Below are 22,673 nucleotides of genomic sequence, written 5' to 3' on the forward strand. Positions count from 1 at the left end.
TGGTCATGGAGTCAGGGTGGTCATGGAGTCAGGGTGGTCATGGTCTCAGGGTGGTCATGGTCTCAGGGTGGTCATGGTCTCAGGGTGGTCACGGTGTCAGGGTGGTCATGGTCTCAGAGTAGTCACGGTCTCAGGGTGGTCATGGTCTCAGGGTGGTCACGGTCTCAGGGTGGCCATGGTCTCAGAGTGGTCATGGTCTCAGGGTGGTCATGGTCTCAGAGTAGTCACGGTGTCAGGGTGGTCATGGTCTCAGGGTGGTCATGGTCTCAGGGTGGTCATGGTGTCAGAGTAGTCACGGTCTCAGAGTGGTCATGGTCTCAGGGTGGTCATGGTCTCAGAGTAGTCACGGTCTCAGGGTGGTCATGGTCTCAGAGTGGTCATGGTGTCAGGGTGGTCACGGTGTCAGGGTGGTCATGGTGTCAGGGTGGTCACGGTCTCAGGGTGGTCATGGAGTCAGGGTGGTCATGGTCTCAGGGTGGTCATGGTCTCAGAGTAGTCACGGTGTCAGGGTGGTCATGGTCTCAGGGTGGTCACGGTCTCAGAGTGGTCATGGTCTCAGGGTGGTCACGGTCTCAGGGTGGTCACGGTCTCAGGGTGGTCACGGTCTCAGAGTGGTCATGGTCTCAGGGTGGTCATGGTCTCAGGGTGGTCATGGTCTCAGGGTGGTCATGGTCTCAGGGTGGTCATGGTCTCAGGGTGGTCATGGTCTCAGAGTGGTCATGGTCTCAGAGTGGTCATGGTCTCAGGGTGGTCATGGTCTCAGAGTGGTCATGGTCTGAGGGTGGTCATGGTCTGAGGGTGGTCATGGTCTCAGGGTGGTCATGGTCTCAGGGTGGTCACGGTCTCAAGGTGGTCATGGTCTCAGGGTGGTCATGGTCTCAGAGTAGTCACGGTGTCAGGGTGGTCATGGTCTCAGGGTGGTCATGGTCTCAGAGTAGTCACGGTGTCAGGGTGGTCATGGTCTCAGGGTGGTCATGGTCTCAGGGTGGTCACGGTCTCAGAGTGGTCATGGTCTCAGGGTGGTCATGGTCTCAGGGTGGCCATGGTCTCAGAGTGGTCATGGTCTCAGGGTGGTCATGGTCTCAGGGTGGTCACGGTCTCAGAGTGGTCATGGTCTCAGGGTGGTCATGGTCTCAGGGTGGTCATGGTCTCAGGGTGGTCACGGTGTCAGGGTGGTCATGGAGTCAGAGTGGCCATGGTCTCAGGGTGGTCATGGTCTCAGGGTGGTCATGGTCTCAGGGTGGTCACGGTGTCAGGGTGGTCATGGAGTCAGAGTGGTCATGGTCTCAGGGTGGTCATGGTCTCAGGGTGGTCATGGTCTCAGGGTGGTCATGGTCTCAGATGGTCATGGTCTCAGATGGTCATGGTCTCAGGGTGGCCATAGTCTCAGAGTGGCCATGGTCTCAGAGTGGTCATGGTCTCAGGGTGGTCATGGTCTCAGGGTGGTCACGGTGTCAGGGTGGTCATGGAGTCAGAGTGGCCATGGTCTCAGGGTGGTCATGGTCTCAGGGTGGTCATGGTCTCAGGGTGGTCACGGTGTCAGGGTGGTCATGGAGTCAGAGTGGTCATGGTCTCAGGGTGGTCATGGTCTCAGGGTGGTCATGGTCTCAGGGTGGTCATGGTCTCAGATGGTCATGGTCTCAGATGGTCATGGTCTCAGGGTGGCCATAGTCTCAGAGTGGCCATGGTCTCAGAGTGGTCATGGTCTCAGGGTGGTCATGGTCTCAGAGTGGTCACGGTGTCAGGGTGGTCATGGTCTCAGGGTGGCCATGGTCTCAGAGTGGCCATGGTCTCAGAGTGGTCATGGTCTGAGGGTGGTCATGGTCTCAGGGTGGCCATGGTCTCAGGGTGGCCATGGTCTCAGAGTGGCCATGGTCTCAGAGTGGTCATGGTCTGAGGGTGGTTATGGTCTCAGATGGTCATGGTCTCAGGGTGGCCATGGTCTCAGGGTGGCCATGGTCTCAGAGTGGCCATGGTCTCAGAGTGGCCATGGTCTCAGAGTGGTCATGGTCTCAGATGGTCATGGTCTCAGGGTGGTCATGGTCTCAGATGGTCATGGTCTCAGGGTAAGCGGCCTGAGATCAGGAGAAATTTCTTCAGAGACGATTGTGAATGTTTGCAATTCTCTGCCCCGAGAGATGTGAATGCTCAGACAGATGTCAAAACATTTTTGGAAAGTAAGGAATTAAAGGATATAGTGTTAGTGCAGGAAGATGGAGGTTGAGGCTGAAAATTAGTCAGGACTCTATTGGATAGCAGAGGAGACGCAAAGGACCATCTGTTCCAATTTCTGTTTTTTGTTCTTAAGAGCAGCCTGGCTATTCCAAAGCCACCCCAGATCCGAATAGTGTACTGAATGTAAAGGCATCCGCAGGGTATAGTATTCAAACAATCTACATCTTTAATTAGTTCCTTAATCCACATTATAAAGGATTTGGTATTGTAATAATTCCTACCTGAGAGAGAATTCATTTAGTGTTCTGTATTGCTTTGTGTTCGGTATATCTGATGTTCTAATCCCCTCTTGAATGTGGCTGCTAACCACAACTGAAGATAAAAAAAATATCTTTTTGATTCTTAGAGGAAGAAGCATTTGCAAAATTAATTTTAATACTTAAATAAAACAGTACCTGTTCCTTCTGGCAGCAGCACCCCCCCCCCCCCAATGGATTTTGCAATGACTTGTGGTGGCTTCAATGGAAAATCCCATTGACAAGCGGCGGGAATAGAGAATTCCAACGCCAACAAGTGGCGCGCTGCCAAGAAACACGGGGCTTGAAAACTGGAGACTCCAGCCCTACATATGTTTATCATTTGCCATCCTGTGGAAGCAGGTTCAGATACAATTTAATTGTGTGCTTTTTGGTTGGTTGGTTGGGTGGGTGGGGGGGATGGATTTTTCTCCCCCAATTCACCTCCTTTAGACCCACCCTGGACTGGAAAGCTACAACCCAGAAGCCAACGGGGGCCATGCACTCCCAGGGCGAGAACCAACATCCAGCATCGGTACAGCAACTGTGAGTGCAGCAAGGCCACATCGCGAGTTGTCATCAGATCCCAGAGAACACCTTTTCCTTGTCTTATTTCCTCTCTGGGATAAAGGTCCTTCTCAATCTGACTGGAACGAACTATCCCCTCAAGAATGGATGGGTACTCTAAAATTTAAAAAAAATTATGTTGCTATGGTGATGGGCATTGTTTGACTCAGGCCTGAGAGCGCATATAAGAGGAGTCAGCCGAGACTCCGGATTAGTAGTTCGTAGGCGAGATATCTGTAATGCTGCATCCTGTGAATAAACCTACTATAATAAGAAAACATCTGCGAATTGTTCGCACTTCACCACCTGGCTTGGATCCATTTCACATGGTAAAAGATGGTTGCCTCAAGGTGAAAATTGGAAACTTGAAAGAAATACGCACACAGAAGATTGTGAGCAGAGTTACTTTTTTTTCATAAATTTGGAGTACCCAATTGTATATTTTTTTCCAATTAAGGGGCAATTCAGTGTGGCCAATCCACCTAACCTGCACATCTTTGGGTTGTGGGGGTGAAACCCACGCAGACATAGGGAGAATGTGCAAACTCCACACTGACAGTGACCCATGGCCGGGATTCTAACCCAGGTCCTCAGCGCTGCAGTCCCAGTGCTAGCCACTGCGCCACATGCCGCCCAGAGTTACTTTTTGAGGAGAATGGCTGAAATTAACTGTAACGTGAGAGGGTATGATTTCCCACTGATGTCATGACCAACAGAAAAACAGAAGTCAAAAGGTGGTCACAGGTTATGTCTTACTGAAGGAAAAGCAAGGTATGGCTTTTGTCATAATATACATCCATGTATATAATGGAGTGCAGACAGGCAGTGATTGACACACAAGATGACCAGTAAGCACACAGGACACAGCAGCCAATCACCAGACAGGACACGACCACTATAAAGCCAGAGGGCACCAGTTTTCCCGCTCTCTCGGGATCCAGCCTCTGAGACAGTCAGAGCTCGTGAGCATTAGCCAGTGCAAACACCATGTGGTAGTCAGTTAGTCTGGTCAGGCTAGCCTCAGGTCTCCAGTCAAGTCAGCATAGTGTCAACCCACAGCTGAACACGTAAAATAGTTAGATGTTAAATAAAATAGTGTTGCATCTCATCAAGTGTTGGAAGTCTGTCTCTCACTACACTGCATCAAACGCAGTCCACATAGACCCAGCCCACCCAACACATCAGCCTTGCCACTGTCTCGTCCTATCAAAAGGAGAATTAGGTGCATAGTATTGTTGCAGCTAGAGATTTGTCAGTTGGACACTGAGGAAAGTTTGGATATTCTGTTAAAATTCATGGATAAAATTTGAAGAGAATGATTATTTATTAAATGTGTATGGAGGCTTGGTCAGACCTGCGGAGGAATATATCACGGAATTTAACAAGACTACATACAAGTTGGCAAATTCTCTAGATGAAAATTCCTGCTTCAGTGCTTGCTTTCAAATAGCTGAAGTAAATTGTCACAGGCCGATAGGCTCCTGGGTTACTATTTCCGCGCCCCACCCACCCCATCCCCCCAGCGGAGGCAGCCCGCCATTGGTCACGCTCGGATTTTTTGGTCCCACCGATGTCCACCGGGTTTTTCGTCGTCTGTGCCCTCTGCCACCGGGGAATCCGCCGCAGTGGGGCCACCCTCTGCGAGACTGGAAGATCCCACCGGCGGGAAGGGCCGGAAAGTTCCACCCATTGTCTTAATTGGAGTTAAATTCTCAGGAAGAGATGAACTTGTGCATCAGGGTGCCTGAGGATTTTTTTAAAAATTCCTGGGAAAGTAGTTATTCCCAGAGGTCTTCAGGGCACAAATGGGATATGGCGTAGTGTCACGCAAGATGGTGGATTCAATGTTCGCGGCACCTCAAAATTGTTCAGATATGGGGGGGGGGGGGGGGATTTTAACTTTCTAACCCACCAGATGCGAGGGAAGGGGGTTTCCCGGCCGCTTGCAGGAAACCTGGGATTTCCCCACACATAACGGAATTTTAACTCTACAGCCTGACGTCACTGACAGCTTCCTCACCTGAAGCAGAGACAGGCAGACACAAAGGCAGACATGAAATCATGTCAATTTTAAAAGAACACTGTAAAAATGTAATTTTAACAATTAAATATTCCTGAAATCAGTACTGTTGGGTCTTGCAGGGTCCATTGTGCTCAGTTCTGCCAGACACAGTGGATGGGATTTACTGACCAACCCGCCACCTGTTTTTCAGCGGCGGAGGCCGCCCGCCAGCGGAATGTACTGATCCCGCCGTTGTCAACATGATTTCCCGTTGACTGCACCCCTCGTCACCAGGAAACCTATTCGGCAGTCTGGGATCGGAATGTCCACCGGAGTGAACAGTCGGTAAATCCCGCCCAGTAGGTTTAATGGCTCTTCAAATCATGTGAATATCCATTTACCTGTGAGTGACTATTACATTTACCTTCCTCCTGGCTAAGGACGTCAAATTTCCTTCTGCCGCTAATCAGGGCCGGTAAATATTTATTGCGGCTAACTTGGATTTTGTGACGTTTCTTCTCTGTCCGTGAAATATAAACAATACGGACGTGCTGTGCAGACTCACGATACTGTCCGCTCAGAAAATCCGGATAATCATCCATCTGAGAATAAAGTTTATAAAAGTGAGAAAATCAATTATGCTGATCTACTTTATTGTTATGTTATTTTTAGTTCCTTAGTAAAGCAATAATGCATCTTCAATAATTTTCCAAAGAGAGGCAGTGGCCTAGTGGTGCTGTCACAGGACCAGTAATCCAGAGACCCAGGACATGAGTTCGAATCCCACCAAGCCAGCTAGTGAAATTCGAATTTTAAAATAATCTGGAATTAAACACCCAATCATGGCTCAATTGCCAATTGTTGTAAATACCCATCTGGTTTACCAATGTCCTCACCTGCAAATTGGTTGACTATTTAATGCCCTCTGAAATGGCCTTGCAAGCCACTCAGTTGAAGGGCAATTAGGGATGGGCAATAAATGCTGGCCCAGAGAGCGACTGCCACATGCAATGAATTAAAAAAATATAAAAAAGAACTTGCATATTAAATATGAGCATGAGGGAGAGAGGAATAGAAGAATATGCAGATAGGGTGAGATGTATTAGAAGACATGTGGAGCACTAACACATATACCAGTTGGGCCTGTTTCTGTGCTATAACTTGTAATATGTAAAGTTCTGCAAACATTCAGAACCTGCAGAGAAAAACAGATTAAAACTGCTGATGTTTCCTTTGTCAGAATTCTCAAAAGAAAAACTTGCATTTATGTGGCACCTTTGATGCCCCCAAATACCTCACTGCCAACGAATGTAGGAAACACAGCAGCCAGTTAGCGCACAGCAAGCTCCCAAAAACAGCAATGACGTAATGAGCAGGTGAGGTTACGGGCATAGGGCGGGGGAGTGGGCTTAGGTATGGTACTCTTTCAGCGAGTCAGTGCAGACTTGATGGGCTGAATGCCCTCCTTCTGCACCGTAGGGATTCTATGATTAACTGTTTTGGGGATGTGGATTGAGGAAGAAATATTGGCCAGGACACAAGGAGAACTCCCCCACTCTCAAAATGGTGCAATGAGATTTTATACCGAGAGGCCAGATTGAGGGACCATCCAAAAGGCACCTTCGACGTGGCAGCAGTGGACTGTCAGACTGGATATCATGAGCAACTCTCTGGAATGGGACTTCAATCCACAACCTTCTGTTGCAGTTGTTATGGCAACATCCTTCTAAATCAGAGCTGTGGCTCCTTAAAAATACACAATTTCTGGTTTCCCTCCCACTAACTTATAACCCTCCTCGTTTATTCCAAGTTAATATTAGGAACCAAACAGTTAGCTATGGGATGAAACACATGCATTTCAGAATCTGGCATGTTCAAAGATGCTCCCTTTCAAGGTACCTTGCCTGAACATATTTACCAACTATTTCCAAAAAAAATAAACTCTGCGCACAGTGGCAAAGTATTTGAATTCTTCTCGTTTGTAGTCAGGCATTAGCATTAGGAAAGTACAATTTCTGGAATGTTCTGCATGACGCGGCCTCAGTTGAACTCAGAGGTAGCAAGAGTTTTGACCAGTCAAGAGGACAGATTGGATAATTAGACATGGAGCGAGCAAGCGCATTCCGAATTTTAAATGACCACAAAAGTGAGAGAGCACGATGAGCACGATTTGGGTGTGTGAACCACACTGTCCTCTCGAGACTGTCCCAGAGGTGCTAACTCTGAAATTTTACCCTCTCGTTCCTGCTCACCCTATGTAAATTAGTCACACACGAGAATAATAAGCTCATTCATACTAGCTGGCAGACATGCACATTAAAGAATGCTGCAATTGCATTATGGCTCGTCTAAATTATAAAGCTTAACATCATCAATTAAAACACTGAAATTTTGCTACATTGTAAATAAATAAGGAAGCACAAAGTTAGTATTTGTGGTATATTGAACAGAGATTTCAAAACAAGGTGCTTAGACTGAAAGGCATTATCATCAAATAGTTAAATGTGCCTTTCTGGTAGTACTGTATTACCATCTCCCAGATCAGACTGTGAACTGTTAATTATTATTGCAACAAAATAAACACCTTTAGAAAAATAAAGCAATGGTTTGTTTTCTACCACTTAGGACTTGATACTTTAAACTCAGCATCTGTCCAAGAAAAAACTGGGAATTGGGCCAAAAATAAAAGTATTGGAAATCAGGAATTAGAGAAATGCTGGAGACAGAACGAGAATCCATTTTCCTGGTCTTTCCTCAGAGTCTGAAAAAGTTAGAGACGGTGGTCTTCTGCCCGCCTCTTCCCCTAACCCCCCCCCCCCCCCCCCGACCACATCCCCCACTCCCCATCCCACCATTCCCTCCCATACCATCCTTTTCCTGCCTCTGTACTTGCTTCTCTTACATCTAACAACTTTTCCAGTTCTGACACAAGGTCATAAAGAGCTGAAATGTCAACTCTGCTTCCCTCTTCATAGGTGCCACCAGACCTGCCGAGTGATTTTTTTTCCCCGGCAAGTTCTCCTTTAATCTCGAATGGGAATCAGTTTGAAGCATGGCTTCTTAACCAGCAAAAAGATTAAAAAACAAATGAAGTCAGATTATCTGCCCCACTTTGACGTGAAAGCATGTTTTCAAAAACCTTCTGAGTACTTAAAACCTTCTCTGCTTTCAGAGACATGCACATCTTTCTGTCTTACAGCAGCTATGAAACTAACAGAAAGCAATTATCTCTGTTTGAAGTGGTCCAGGAGCTGTTTATAAAAATTATGGTTCGTTTCAAAGCTGACCATTTCAAAGTTATTCAACCTTGAAGGGAGGTGAATGGAACAATGCTTTTAAAAAAAATAAATTTAGAGTACCCAATTATTTTTTTTTCCAATTAAGAGGCAATTTAGCATGGCCAATCCACCTAACCCGGAGATCTTTGGGTTCTGGGGTGAAACCCACACAGACATGGAGAGAATGTGCAAATTCCACATGGACAGTGACCCAGGGCCAGGATTCGAACCTGGGTCCTCAGCGCCGCAGTCCCAGTGCTAATCACTGTGCCACATGCCGCCCTGAATGGAACAATGCTGACAGCTGGCTGTGTGGAAGCTGTCAATCACAGCCTAGTAAAGTCAATATCAAAGAGAAGTGAATGAATAGCTTGCAGATCAAAGATCTGAGGATGTTTAAACCCAGTTGACTGCCTTACTCTTTTCTGGTTTTCTCTTTCCAGGAATTGACAGGTGCTGTTTCCATTACCTCAGCCAGCAGGTGCAATGCCAGGTGAGTTTTAAAGCAGTGATTCTTTTTCATCGTCGCATCCGGACTGCTCTCTAGCTTCCAGACAAGGGTCTCTCTTCTGGGGGGTGTCTTTATTTAGGGACTCTATGGCATCTCCTTATTCAGTGGGTCTCTGGTGGCGAGGGGGATAGGGGGTCATGTCATCCCCAAGGGCGGGGGGTGACCAGAAAATCCCAGGAGGGGCGTATTGCGTTGCGAGGGTGGCGAATGGCAGCCACAGTACCTCGCTCTTGGGCCACCTGCTTAAAATGGCAGCCCAAAAGCTGGATTCCCTAGGAAATCCCTCGCAATCCTCGCCATGCAAGTGATTGGGAATCACTTCCTGATTTGTGATCCCAGCGAGGATGCAAACCAGGTGCAATTCATCTCCGGCGGGACAACGTAGTCTCACTTCATGCCGCATATTGGATAGGGTAATCCCTGAATCAGTAATCCGTGTGTTCAAATCCCACCCCGAGGGAATTTAAGTTCAATTAATTGAACAAATCTAGAATTTAGAAACAGTAATAGTGAACATTCTGCTTTGTTGTAAAAACCCATCTGTTTAGTTAGCTTGCTTTAGGAAAGGAAGCTTTTTTTCCTTACCCAGTCTCACCGATGTGTGCCTCCAGACCCAAGTGGTTGACTCCCAACTGCTCTCCGAAATGGCCTAGCAAGCCACTCAGTTGTGTTCAAGGCAGTGGCTCACCACCACCTTCTCTAAATAGTGTTCTGGCCACTTGTGCCCACATCGCATCAATGAAAAAAAAAATTAACATTGACACTACAGAAAATGTTTGGTTTGCACACCGTTGCAGCACTCAGCTTTAGCTGGAAAGATTTCAGTTTTGTGGGAGATTAATGTGGAGGTCTTGTGGCAGCAGCTCTACCTCTCGGTCAGAAGCTCGGAGTTCAAGTCCCACTTCAGGACTTGATGGCTACGGAAAGATTGATTAACAGGGTCAATCCTTCCAACATACCTGATGGCAGCTGCTAATAGTGGGAGAGCTTCTTGGTTCTCCGGCCTGCAGAAAGCAACAGAAAGCCGCTGCAGTGCTTTGCCAAGCAGCATCATAAACCGATTCAATGGAGTCCATCATGGTCAATGCCCTCTTATAGCACAGCCCCTGAAGCAAGAGGGGAGACTAGAGAAACTGGGACTGTTCTCCTTAACGGAGAGAAGGTTATTTACCAGAGTTGCTTAAAACCTGAAGGGTTTTGGTAACATAAATAAGGAGAAACTATTCCCATTGGCAAAAGGAGGTAACCAGGGGAGACAGACGGAAGCAAGACGCAGCAGAAGGAACCGTATTTTTACACTGAGTTATAATCTGGAATGTACTGCTTGAGAGGGTGGTGAAAGCAGATTCAATAAAGCTTTCAAAAGGGATATGAATAATTATGTGAAATGAGTAATTTTGCCGAGCTATGGTTCAAATGCTACTGCTGAATTTAGATTTCCCTCCTGGGTGAATCACACCAAGGTCCCTTTTCCCCCCACTAGCATAAAATGGGATGTCAGAAAAGGTGGCGGGATTTCCACATCTGCCATTTTCCAAGGTCCAGGGCTTACATTTCAATTGCATATCCATATACGATTTAAATGTAAGGAGGGTTTCTGCCTCTAGCACCCTTTCAGACAGTAAGCTCCAGATCCCCATCACCCTCTGGGTGCGATATTTTCCCTTTGAATGCCCTCCAAACCTCCTACTTCCCCTAAATCTATGCTCAGTCAACCAAGGGCCCACTCTTATCTGGATTATTCATAACTTTGTATACTTCAGTTAGGTCTCCCCACAGTCGAAAGAAAATAACTAGTCAATCTAAAAACTTTCCTCATGACTAAATTTCCCAGTCCAGTCATTATCCTCGTAAATCCCCTCTGTACCCTCTCGAGTGCAATCACATCTTTCCTACAGTGTGGCGACGAGAACTTCGCAAATTACTGCATCTAACTAGTATATTATACCAGTGCACAAACTTCTAAACAACCCATCAACCCAGCCCTTCAAGAACCATCTGCTCACATGTGGCAAAGTCTGCAGACCAATTGAATTGGAGTGGAAGTAATTGGCCTCCTCAATCCCGAGGGGCTACCTAAGAAGAAATATATCCAGCATAAGCTTCCAGCTCTTATACTCTCTGCCTTGGATAATGAAGGCAAGTATCCCCTATGCTTTTTTGACCACTTTATCTATCTGTCCAGTTACCGTCAGGAATAAGTGAGCATCTATTAGATGTGAGATTTGTGCTTATTTTAATGCACAAGTTTGAATGTTTAGATAGTTGAACATGAATCTCCAATAAAATAAAGCTTGGAAATGGGAAGGTTTGCAGTGGCGTTCGCCAGAGTGTCCGTATTGGAACCCTTGCTTTTCCTGGTATATATTAATGATCTAGAGCAGTGTTCTTTAAACTTTTTTTCCGGGGACCCATTTCTCCCAACCCGGCCAACCTTCGCGATCCACGCCAGCCGATCTTCACGACCCACGCCGGCCGACCTTCACGACCCACGCGGCCGACCTTCACGACCCACGCCGGCCGATCTGCGCAACCCACGCCGGCCGATCTGCGCGGCCCACCATTTTCTCTTACCTTCTTTGCTGCTGACAAAAATGGAGGAAATGGTTTTGGGTCCCTTTGGCCCTCGTTTACGCTCCTCCAATGGAACCTTTTGGATGAAGGTGAAGCCTTCCGGTGTTGTAAAGTATGGAGTCTCCAACTGTCCAAAGTTCTGCATTTTTTTCCTGTAAAATTTTATCAAATAAACCCCCCCCCCGAATTTGTAAACAAAAATAAAATGAATAAATGAAAAAAATAAAAATTAAATGAATAAAATAGATGAATAAAATGAATAAAACCTCCCCAAGCTTGTAAAACAAAAAGCTGCGACCGTTTAAAAAAAAAGCGGCCGCACTGCGCATGCGTGCCCGATCATCGGTGCACATGCGCATAGTTTTGCACATGCGCACCGAGGATCTGGCACCCATGCGCAGTGCAGCCGCATTTCTTTTTACATGTTCGCGGCCATTTTGAAGGCCGCTTGCAGCCGGCATTATTAACAGCCGCTGGTGCCTGTTGCGCGCAAATGTGCGCGATCGGGAGCGCTGTGACGGACGGTTCCGCGACCCACCCAACACCCTCCCGCGACCCACGCGCGGGTTGCGCCCCCGGGTTTGACAATGCCTGATCTAGAGTCCATGTACCAGGCACAATTTCAAAATCTGCAGATGAAACCAAACTTGGAAGCATTGTGAACGGTGTTGAACTTCAAAAGGACATAGACCAAGTTTTTGGGATGGGTGGTCAGGCGGCAGATGGAGATCAATGTAGAGCAATGTGAAATGATTCATTTTTGGTAGGAACAACATGGAGCGACATTTTAAAATGAAGGGTGCAACTCTAAAGGGGGTACAAGAACAGAGGGACCTGGGTGTATACCTCCATGAGTCATTGAAGGTTGCAGGACATGTTGAGGGAAGAATAGTTTACAAAGCAGACAGGCAGCATGGTGGCGCAGTGGGTTAGCCCTGCTGTCTCACGGCGCCAAGGTCCCAGGTTCGATTCTGGGTCACTTTTTGTGTGAAGTTTGCACGGTCTACCCGTGTTTGTGTGGGTTTCGCCCCCACAACCCAAAGATGTGCAGGGTAGGTGAATTGGCCACGCTAAATTGTCTCTTAATTGGAAAAAATTAATTGGGTGTTCTAAATTTTTAAAAAAACATACAGACAGTATCCTAGGCTTTATTAAGAGGGGCATATAGAGTACAAGAGTGCAGAGGTAATGTTGAATGAGAAGGCGGGAGAATGGTGCTGAGTAAACTGTTCATTTGGAGAGCCGGTGCAGACACGATGGGCCAAATGGCCTCTTCTGCACTGTAACAAATCTCGGATCTTCTTAAGCCGAAAGTGAGCAGTTTGACTGCTTGTCTGCCATGGCAATTATAAAGACAAAATCATCCAAAGTAACATTTAACGCTGCATAGAATTTACAGCGCAGAAGGAGGCCATTCAGCCCATCGAGTCTGCAACGGCTATTGGAAAGAGCACCCTCCCCAAGCCCACACCACCCTATCCCCATAACCCAGTAAACCCATTCAACCAACACTAAGGGCAATTTTGGACACTAAGGGCAATGTAGCACTGCCAATCCACCTAACCTGCACATCTTTTGACTGTGGGAGGAAATCGGAATACCCGGAGGAAACCCACGCACACACCGGGAGAACGTGCAGACTCTGCACAGTGACCCAACCGGGAATCAAACCTGGGAACCTGGAGCTGTGAAGCAATTGTGCTAACCACTATGCTACCGTGCTGCCCACCGTAATAGATTCTGGCTGGTTTAGCTCAGTTGGCTGGAAAGCGTGGGTTCATTTCCATACCGCCTGAGGTGATTAATGAAGTTTCCACCTTCTCAACTTCGCCCCTCACCTTTTTAAATAAATTTAGAGTACCCAATTCATTTTTTCCAATTAAGGGGCAATTTAGCGTGTTCAATCCACGTACCCTGCACATCTTTGGCTTGTGGGGGCGAAACCCACACAAACACGGGGAGAACGTGCAAACTCCACACAGACAGTGACCCAGAGCCAGGATCGAACCTGGGACCTCGGCACCATGAGGCTGCAGTGCTACCACTGCACCACCGTGCTGCCTAACGTTACCAACTTCTTTTATTCTTTGAAATGTTAGAAATATTACAAAGGCTTAAAATATCTGAAAAAAAAGTAAATTGTGACGAAATGGATATAAACTGCATTTACATTACTGAGTAATCCAGCTTTTCTTTTGCTGATTAACATATCACAGATCTTGATACCAAACAGAAAGAAGTAATTATGTGCAAGTGGGAATAAATTAAGCTTGAAATAGAAAGCCTGCCCAGAAACAGCGCCCTGCACACTCAGTTCTTCATTTCGACTGCTCTAGATTAACAAAAGGAAGCACTTGTGTTCGCCAAATGCCAATTAAAATACATGCCCAGGCTGGGGACTGCTGGTCATTTGCCGGTTATTTCACTTTGGAAGTGCATTTAAGAAGTGCTTTTCTGTACATAAACACAGAGGCTTTCATAGACACTTAGCAACAGGTCTTCTCTCTGTGGTTTTCACACACTATTGAAATTAAGTGCAAACAAGAACGATGGGATCTTTATGACCCCGCCCTCAGCTCCAGCCCGACTCATGTTTGTATTCTGGTCTCTGGTTCAACTGTGTAGCATTCTTGATTCAGAGCCGAAAGTCGCAGGTTCAAGTCCCATACAGTACAAGATTGAACTCAAGAATCGAGGCTAGCACTCCAGTATAGTACGGAGTTAAACTGCGGCCCTGTCTGCCCTCTCGAATAGGCGTAAAAGATCCCGTGGCACTATTCTGAAGAAGGGCAGGGCAGTTCTCCTCGGTGTCCTGGCCAATATTTATCCCTCAATCAACATCAATAAAAGCAGATAATCCGGTCACTGTCACATTGCTTGTTGTGAGAGCTTGCTGTGAACAAATTGAATACTGCATTTCCTGAATTACAACAGTGACCACACAAAGAACAAAGAAAAGTACAGCACAGGAACAGGCCCTTCGGCCCTCCAAGCCTGCGCCGACCATGCTGCCCGTCTAAACTAAAATCTTCTACACTTCTGGGGTCCGTATCCCTCTATTCCCATCCTATTCATTAAACTTCCTACTCGTCAAACAAAAAACATACTTCACTGGCTGTGAAGCTCTTTTGAGATATCATGGAGGTTGTGAAAGATTCAAAATAAACACAGGGCTGAATTTTCCAACCAATCCCACCAGCAGGATCTTCCAGTCTCCGCGCCAGGTTCCTGGCGGAACAACCGGTGAACAAAGCCATTGACGGCAATGGGGCCAAATGATCCTGCTGGCGTCCAATGAGGAGCTGTCTCCGCAGCCGGAAAACCTGCCGATTGGACAGAAAACCTCGGCCACTATCCTTTTACCCTGACATGTTTCCTTCTGGGTGTCAATGTTGTAATTTAAGTTTCTTGGGACCTTCAAGATCTGCATTAAAATTTTATTGCCACTCACAGTAATTGTAAACATGCAGATCGCAAATATCAATTATTCAAAATGGACAAGTCAGTGAAAGGGCTCTCGGTTATTAAAGCAACCTTCAGAGTTCTTCAATTCATAAAAAACACAACACTTCTTTTCCACAATTTTTTCAATAGCAAGGTTCGACTGTCAAAAACAAAATGTGCTTTAATGGACTTGCAATTCCTGTGTTGATTCAGTGTACACACATTTGTCACCTTGTACGCTATTGATATGGCTAAAGGTATCACTTAAACAACCTAGAATAAAAGTCCATGGATGTGCAGGTTAGGTGGATTGGCCATGCTAAATTGCCCCTTAGTGTCTAGGGATGAGCAGGTTAGGTTATGGGGATATAGGGGAGTGGACGGGGGATTGGACCTGGGCAGAGTGCTCTTCTGGTGGGTCGGTGCAGTCTTGATGGGCCAAATGACCTCCTTCTGCACTGTATAGATCCTATGCAAACGAAAATAAATAAAATATGGTGGATATTGAAACAACAAAGGATGCTGGGAAAACTCTGCAGGCTGCCAGAGATAGTTTTATTCCATCTCTGGGTGCCCAATGTGCAAGAATGCTAATCATCACAAGGTTAGTAGAAGGTCTGGTATGAAGACACCTTATGCAGGGCACACAGACATCAAGAAACACAACTCCTGGTTCCGGTCACTGTGAGAGATGTCACATTGCTGATGAGGCGTTAAACCGAGTCACCCATTTGCCCTCTCACAGAGATAAAAGATCCCATTGTTCTACTTGGAAGATCAAGAGAGTGACTCTCGGTGTCTTGGTCAATATCTATTCCTTAATTAGCCTTCTAGCTCATGTGGTTATCTAGCTTCTCTTTAAATGCATCTTTGCTGGTCACCTCCCCTACTCCTTGTGGTAGAAAGCTCCACAAAACCATTCACTGGTTAAAAAAGTTTCTCTTAATTTCCCTGTTGGATTTATTAGTGACCATCTCATATTCATAACCCTTAGTTCTGATTTTCCTTTCAAGGGGAAACTTTCAAGGGGAAATTCGCTGCCCTATAAAACTCTTTCATAACCATGAGGGCCTCAATCAATGCAACCCTTCAAGGACTTGTTGACAAAAATCAATAAATTATTTCCTTTCTTAATTCAACTGATGAAACATAAATGAATGAGCTCAGGCAGTATAGTGGCGCAGTGGTTAGCATTGCTGCCTCACTGCGCTGATGTCCCAGGTTCGACCAGGGCTCTGGGTCACTGTCCATGTGGAGTTTGCACATTCTCCCCGTGTTTGCGTGGGTTTCGCCCCCACAACCCAAAGATGTGCAGGGTAGGTGGATTGGCCATGCTAAATTGTCCCTTAATGGAAAAAATTAATTGGGTACTCTAAATTTATAAAAAAAGAAGAAAATTTCAATTGATGGAGCACCCTTCAAAGCAGCTTTCTGATTTCCATTACCTTGATGTAATGTCACTGGATCGAAGCCCAGGCTAATGCTCTGGGGCGTGGGTTCAAATCCCACCATGGCAGCTGGTAGAATTAAAATTCTATTAATAAACATTTGGAATTAAAAGCGAGCCTCAGTAATGGTGACCATGAAACCATTGTCGATGGCTGTAAAAACCCATCTGGTTCACTAATGATAATAATCTATGAGTGTCTTACATTAGCACTGCAATGAAGTTACTGTGAAAATCCCCCAGTCACCACACTCCGGCGCCTGTTCGAATACACTGAGGGAGAATTCAGAATGTCCAATTCACCTTTTGGGACTTGTGGGAGGAAACCAGAGCACCTGGAGGACACCGACACGGGGAGAACATGCAGATTCCGCACACAGTGCCCAAGCCGGAAATCGAACCCGGGTCCCTGGTGCTCTGTAGCAACAGTGCTAACAACTGTGCGACCTTTCTTTAGGGAAGGAAATCTGCCATCCTGACCCGGTCTGGCCTACATGTGACTCCAGACCCATAGCAATGTGGTTGACAATTAACTGTCCTCTGAAGTGGCCAAGAAAGCCTCTCAGTTGTATCAAACTGTCACAAAGTCTGGCTGCAGCAATTAAAATAGGCAGGTCACAATCACCTTCTCAAGGGTAATAAGGGATGGGCAGGAAAGCCTGGCCTAACCAGTGATGCATCATGTGAATGAATAAGTTATTTTTAAAATTCCTAATCCAGGTAAACGAAAACCTACTATGAAGCAATTATTGAACATGTTGATTTTTAAATAATCTAACTAACTAGCAACAAATGGCCTTGATAAATAAATCTCATTTTACTCCATTCTGTTTTTGTTTTGAATCAGAACTTATTCTGAATCTCAAACCGAATGTAATTTCTGCCTCCCAGAACCTTGTCCTGATTTATTAACAGTAAACACGCAGATGTTGACCTTGCAGATTGAGTACACAGAGAGAAAGACAAATAACAATACAGTTTAAGTCTTTCGCGACCTCATCAGACAGGATTTTAAAATCGCAATTAATGTTTACAGAACAATTTAACAGAATTTGTATTTGAAAGGATTGCTTTTTGTAACTGTGGGTTTAATTCAAGCTGAATAGGGGGAACAATGGGCTTCACCGTTGGATCGAGATTTTGCCAGCACGCACGCAGCGGCCCGAATGGCCTCTCCGACTGTAAGATTCGATGTAGCGTTGAAAGATATTCACATATAAAATAAAAACATAAAGGGCTAGAAATACACAGTTCTCTGCAAGCCAGGCAACATCTGTGAAGTGAAACAGAAGGTAAACAGAAATTAAGTGTTTCAAGTCGATGACCTTTTGTTAACTCGGTCTCTCCACAGAGGCTGCCTGATCCGCTGAGAATTTCCAGCATTTTGTTTTTTTTTAAATTTCAGATTCTCAGCATCCGCAATGTTTTACTATCGTGTTAAATACATTAACACGCGGGTTCTGTGACAACGTGTAATCGTTTGTAATTGGTTGTAATCGTCTATGGAAGGAAATTTCGTTACATGATTTACGATTGCTTTCACGTCTATTTTTAAAATAAAACCTTGAAAGATTAATGCTAATTCCTCCTCTGTATTTCAATCTCTCACGAAAGGCTATTAACTTTTGTGTGTCTGCAGAATGGCTTTGTCTGCGCAAGGCAAGAAAGGCAGTATAACTTAGGGAGGGAACAATTTGATCACTGAAGCTCTGATGTTATATACAGTACACCATTGCCAGAGTACAATCTAAAATGCAGCCTCAGGGGTCACATTCATCTGCAATGTATTCAGTAAGTGGAAAGTCCTGTGATTTACTGACAGTGAATTGCAAATCTCCCCCCCCCCCCCCCCCCGCCCCGCCCCAAGTAGAGAGGAAAAATGCAGCAAAATAAAGTTTGGAAATCGCAACTAGAGGGTGGTTGGGTGGGAGCGACCGCCTTAAAAAAAAAGACAAAAGTGACAGGCTCACCAGCTCAATTGCAACAACATCATTGAGATGCACCGCCTCGTGGATGGTCTTGGGTGGATTCTGTGTCAGGTAGATGCACTCGTCCGTCAGAATAACATACTCAAAGGCTTTTTTCTGCTTCCTTTCCGACACCACGATGCATGCCTCGTACATACGGATCTTGTTAAAGACGCTCTCCTCCAAGTGTCTCTTGAGGAAGAAGTCCAGCTTGTCCTGCCGCTTAGGAGGGAATATATCCAGCTCACTCCTCGCCATGGGAGAATTTTTAAAAAAGTTATTTGAGAAATGCTTATCAGAAAAGGGGGAGAGGGAGATACCATGCCAGGGAAGATTAACACCTTCTGCCTGAAATTGCTACTTTCAGTTGTTGCCAATTTCTTGAATTTGTTACTCGCGTCAAGCGCGCGCACCGGGGGAAGCCCCCCCTCATGACGCCACAATGACAGCAACCGCCAATCGCAACCCGAGCTCAACAACACAGCCACACACCCTCACCCGACCACCCATTCATTTATTAGACTAACAAAGAAATAAGAGTTTGGCCACTCATTTGCGTCTTGTGGTTAACTATGGTTTTTTATGCCCCCCCCCCCCCCCCACCGAATCCCTGCTCCACACAACTTTAAGAGACTTCAACTTAAGCCGAAATAGAATTGAGAAGGAAAGATAGAAGCGAATGAAGTGTCAATTGTGGTTTGGTTGCTCTTTCTATTCCCCTTTTGAATCTGTTTAAGACCTAATGCTGAACTCATAGAATCATAGAATTTACAGCGCAGAAGGAGGCCATTCGGGCCATCGAGTACTCTGCCATTCAATCATGGCTGATATTTTTCTCATCCCCATTCTTCTGCCTTCTCCCCATAACCTCCGATTCCCTTATTAATCAAGAACCTATCTATCTCTGTCTTAAAGACAGTGATTTGGTTAAACCACACCGTGTGACATACTGGTTGCCAAATTATAAAACAGATTTGCAGAGATTACAAAGGATTTACAATGATGATACCAGAAATGCAGGAGTGGGTGAACAAGTTGAGTCTCCTTTCACTTAAAAAAAAGGCAGCTGAGGAATGCCCAAAAGAGGTCTTCAAAATGATGAAAGATTTTGGCAATGTTAAGACCAGCCCCAGGTGAAGTTCCCCAAAAGTTGTTGATCCGGTGAGACCCCTCAGCCAGGAGACCCCTGGCTGAGAAGAGATGACTGGCTCAGTGTCCTTATTCAATCCACCCTCTGCTGGTAGCAGCAAAGGTTTAATCTAACAAGGTTCCATTTCCCTTGGATATCTTGTCCAGACGTAATAGTTAACCAAGGCTTTCTTGAGTTAAGATGGAGTAAGTTTATTAACTATTAATAAGGTTGATATTTGGTGGCGACCATGAGAGTGGTCGCACACAGGGCAGATCCTGCTGGAAGACATAGAAAAGAGCTTTTTTTACCCGAAATCTGGTGTAATTTCGACGAAAAAGTAAACTGAAGGTCGGAGGAGACGTTCTCCCAGGAGTGTCTGCTGGTTACCAAACCCTGCAGAAGAAGATGAAGGATCTGGCCAAAGGGTTGGAAGAGACCTGTGGCGCAGCAGTTACTGGAAAGATGGTGGAGGGGGAACGGTCAGTGCATGTAGCAAAGCCCCAAATGCAACATTTTTGTTTCTATAAATTTAGAGTATCTAATTTTTTTTCCAGATAGGGGTAATTTAGCATGGCAATCCATCTACCCTGCACATCTTTTGGGTTGTGGGGGTGAGACTCACGCAGACACGGGGAGAATGGAGAGAGTGTGGCACAAATCCGAGAGATCGAGAGGTTGATCTCGGAACACAGTGATAGAGTGGTAGCACTGGAGGCAGAGGTGGAGCTCTTAGGAGACCTTCGCAAGACATTGAGAGCAAAGGTGGAGGAGTAGGAAAACAGGCAGAATCTGCAAATAGTTGGCCTGCCTGAAGGAGTGGAAGGTGCGAGTGCCACGAGGTACCTTTCGAAGATGCTAGTGGTGGAGGGGGTGCTGGACAAGACCCATGAGGTGGACAGATCGCACAGGTCTCTAAGGAAGAAGCTGGGGAGCCGCTGCGGGCGGTGATTGTGAGAATCCACAGAAAGAGAAGATCCTGCAGTGGGCCAGGGAGAAGAGGAACTGAGAATGGGAGGGGAACAAGGTCAAATGTACCTGGACATTGAAGCTGAACTGACAAAACAGTGCGTGGGATTCAACAGGGCCAAGGCGGTGCTGTATCGACGGTAGATCAGGTTTGGGGTGTTTACAGGGTAGCACGGTAGTATTGTGGATAGGACAATCGCTTCACAGCTCCATGGTCCCAGGTTTGATTCCGGCTTGGGTCACTGTCTGTGCGGAGTCTGCACATCCTCCCCGTGTGTGCGTGGGTTTCCTCCGGGTGCTCCGGTTTCCTCCCACAGTCCAAAGATGTGCAGGTTAGGTGGATTGGCCATGATAAATTGCCCTTAGTGCCCAAAATTGCCCTTAGTGTTGGATGGGGTTACTGGGTTATGGGGATAGGGTGGAGTTGTTGACCTTGGGTAGGGTGCTCTTTCCAAGAGCCGGTGCACTCGATGGGCTGAATGGCCTCCTTCTGCACTGTAAATTCTATGATACCCAGCAAAACTATGGTGACGTATCAAGGCTGGGAATACTATTTTGAGACCCCAGAAGCGGCCAATGACACACCTCCACGTGAAGGACCAGGTTAGGCCAAAAAGGGATGGTGGGTCAGGTTTTCCACTCGGGGATTGATTCAAAGTCATGGGGGGGTGACCATTTTGATGAGCAAGAAAACAGGTTTGTGAGTGCAAAGGAAGTGAGGGCCCAGATGGGAGTTATGTGATGGTGAGTGTGGTGTTGGAGGGGATGCAATGGTATTGGTGAATGGTATGCACCAAATTGGGATGATGGAGGTTTTATGAGGTGGTTGCTGGCAGCAAATCCGGGCTTCGCCATGCACCAGTTGATTATGGGAGGAGATTTTAATTGTGTCCTAGAGCAATGGGTAGATAGATTGAGCCCCAGGTCAATGGGTAGAATACGAATGTCAAAGCAGCTGGACGGATTTATGGAAAAGATGGGTATGGTGCACCCATGGCGTTTCAAGAACTTAGGGGGAAGGGAGTATTCCTTTTTCTCACATGTTTATTGGGTGTATTAAATAATCAACTTTTTTTGTGGTGAGCACAGAGGTACTGGTTGGGGTGGTGGGGGCAGAGGATGCTGGGATAGTAATCTCGGAAAATGCACCCCACTGGCTCAGATTGGCTTTGATTGGACGGGAGCAGAGGCCGGGGTGGAGGCTCGATTTGGGGTTGTTGGCAGGTTGAGAGTTTTGTGATAAAGTGCGGGCTGTAATTAAAGATTATGTAGAATTGAACCACAATGGAGAGGTGTTAGCGGCCACATTTTGGGAAACGCTAAAAGTGTTAATCCGAGGGGAGATTATCCCGTTCAAGGCACAAGTGGATAGGGAAAGGAGGGAGGAATATGAACGGTTAATGAACAAGATAGTTGAGGTAGATAGGGAGTACTCGAGGGTGCCCACTACGCTGGGATTGGCGAGAGGAAAAAGTTGCACGGATAATTTGATAGGTTGACAACGGGAACGGGGAGGGCGGTAGGACAGCTGTGTAGGGCAAGAAGGGTTCAGTACAAATATATGGGGAGAAGGCGAATCGAATGTTAATGCATCAGCTATGGAGGCAGGCCACATCCAAGGAAATATTGAAGACATGGACTGGGGCAGGGGATGTAGTGTCAGAGCCAGGGAAGATAAATGAGTCATTTAGGGATTATTATAAGGAGCTGTACAGGGCGGACCTGGGTGGTGAAGAGGGGGACATGGGGTAGTTTTTAGACAAACTGGAGTTTCCACAGTTGGAAGACGAGGCAGGCACTAGAGAAGCCCTTGGGGTTGTGGGATGTATTGGTCATTATAAGGGGTATGAAGTCGGGGAAGGCTCCAGTGCCCGCTGTCACCCCTGTTATTTGTGCTAGCAATAGAGCCTCTGGCAATAGCTCTGAAGGGGTCGACAGAGTGGCAAGGAATTACGAGGGGACAAAAGGAACATTGGGTGTCGCTATACGCGGTCGACCTACTATTGTATGTGTTAGACCCACTAGAGAGCATGGAGAGGTTCATGGGCTTGTTGGGGAAGTTCGGAGCTTTCTTGGGATACTGTATAAGCTAAATGTAGGGAAACATGAAGTATTCCTGGTGAATGAGTTGGGTCAGCGAGCCAACCTAGGGTGGATGCTATTTAAGGTGGCTAGACAGGTTCAAATACCTGTGGATTCAGGCAGCGAGGGAATGGGCAGTGCTACATAAATGGAATCTAACAAAGCTGCTGGAGGAGATCAGGGAGGATCTGAAGAGGTGGGACACACTGCACTTGATTCTGGCAGGAAGGGT

The 22,673-nt window shown here is 46.4% G+C and overlaps 1 protein-coding gene across 3 annotated transcripts in view; it reads right to left on the minus strand.

The window, feature by feature from the left end:
* The window catches only part of c20h12orf56 (chromosome 20 C12orf56 homolog), a 56,836-nt gene extending 38,124 nt beyond the window's left edge, over positions 1–18,712 (minus strand). The window contains exons 1-3 of one of the 3 annotated variants that reach the window (XM_038780791.1): positions 18,265–18,711; positions 5,465–5,642; positions 2,457–2,547 (exon numbers count right to left, since the gene is read on the minus strand). In XM_038780791.1, the coding sequence (XP_038636719.1) occupies positions 2,457–2,547; positions 5,465–5,642; positions 18,265–18,519 (524 nt within the window). In that variant the 5' untranslated portion in view covers positions 18,520–18,711. Of the gene's footprint in view, positions 1–2,456; positions 2,548–5,464; positions 5,643–18,264 lie in introns of all 3 variants that reach the window. The other 2 variants (XM_038780792.1, XM_038780793.1) reach the window with 2 other exon arrangements.
* Between the last annotated feature and the right edge of the window lie 3,961 nt (positions 18,713–22,673).

The sequence above is a fragment of the Scyliorhinus canicula genome, chromosome 20 (assembly GCF_902713615.1).
Source record: "Scyliorhinus canicula chromosome 20, sScyCan1.1, whole genome shotgun sequence".
Taxonomy (NCBI): domain Eukaryota; kingdom Metazoa; phylum Chordata; class Chondrichthyes; order Carcharhiniformes; family Scyliorhinidae; genus Scyliorhinus; species Scyliorhinus canicula.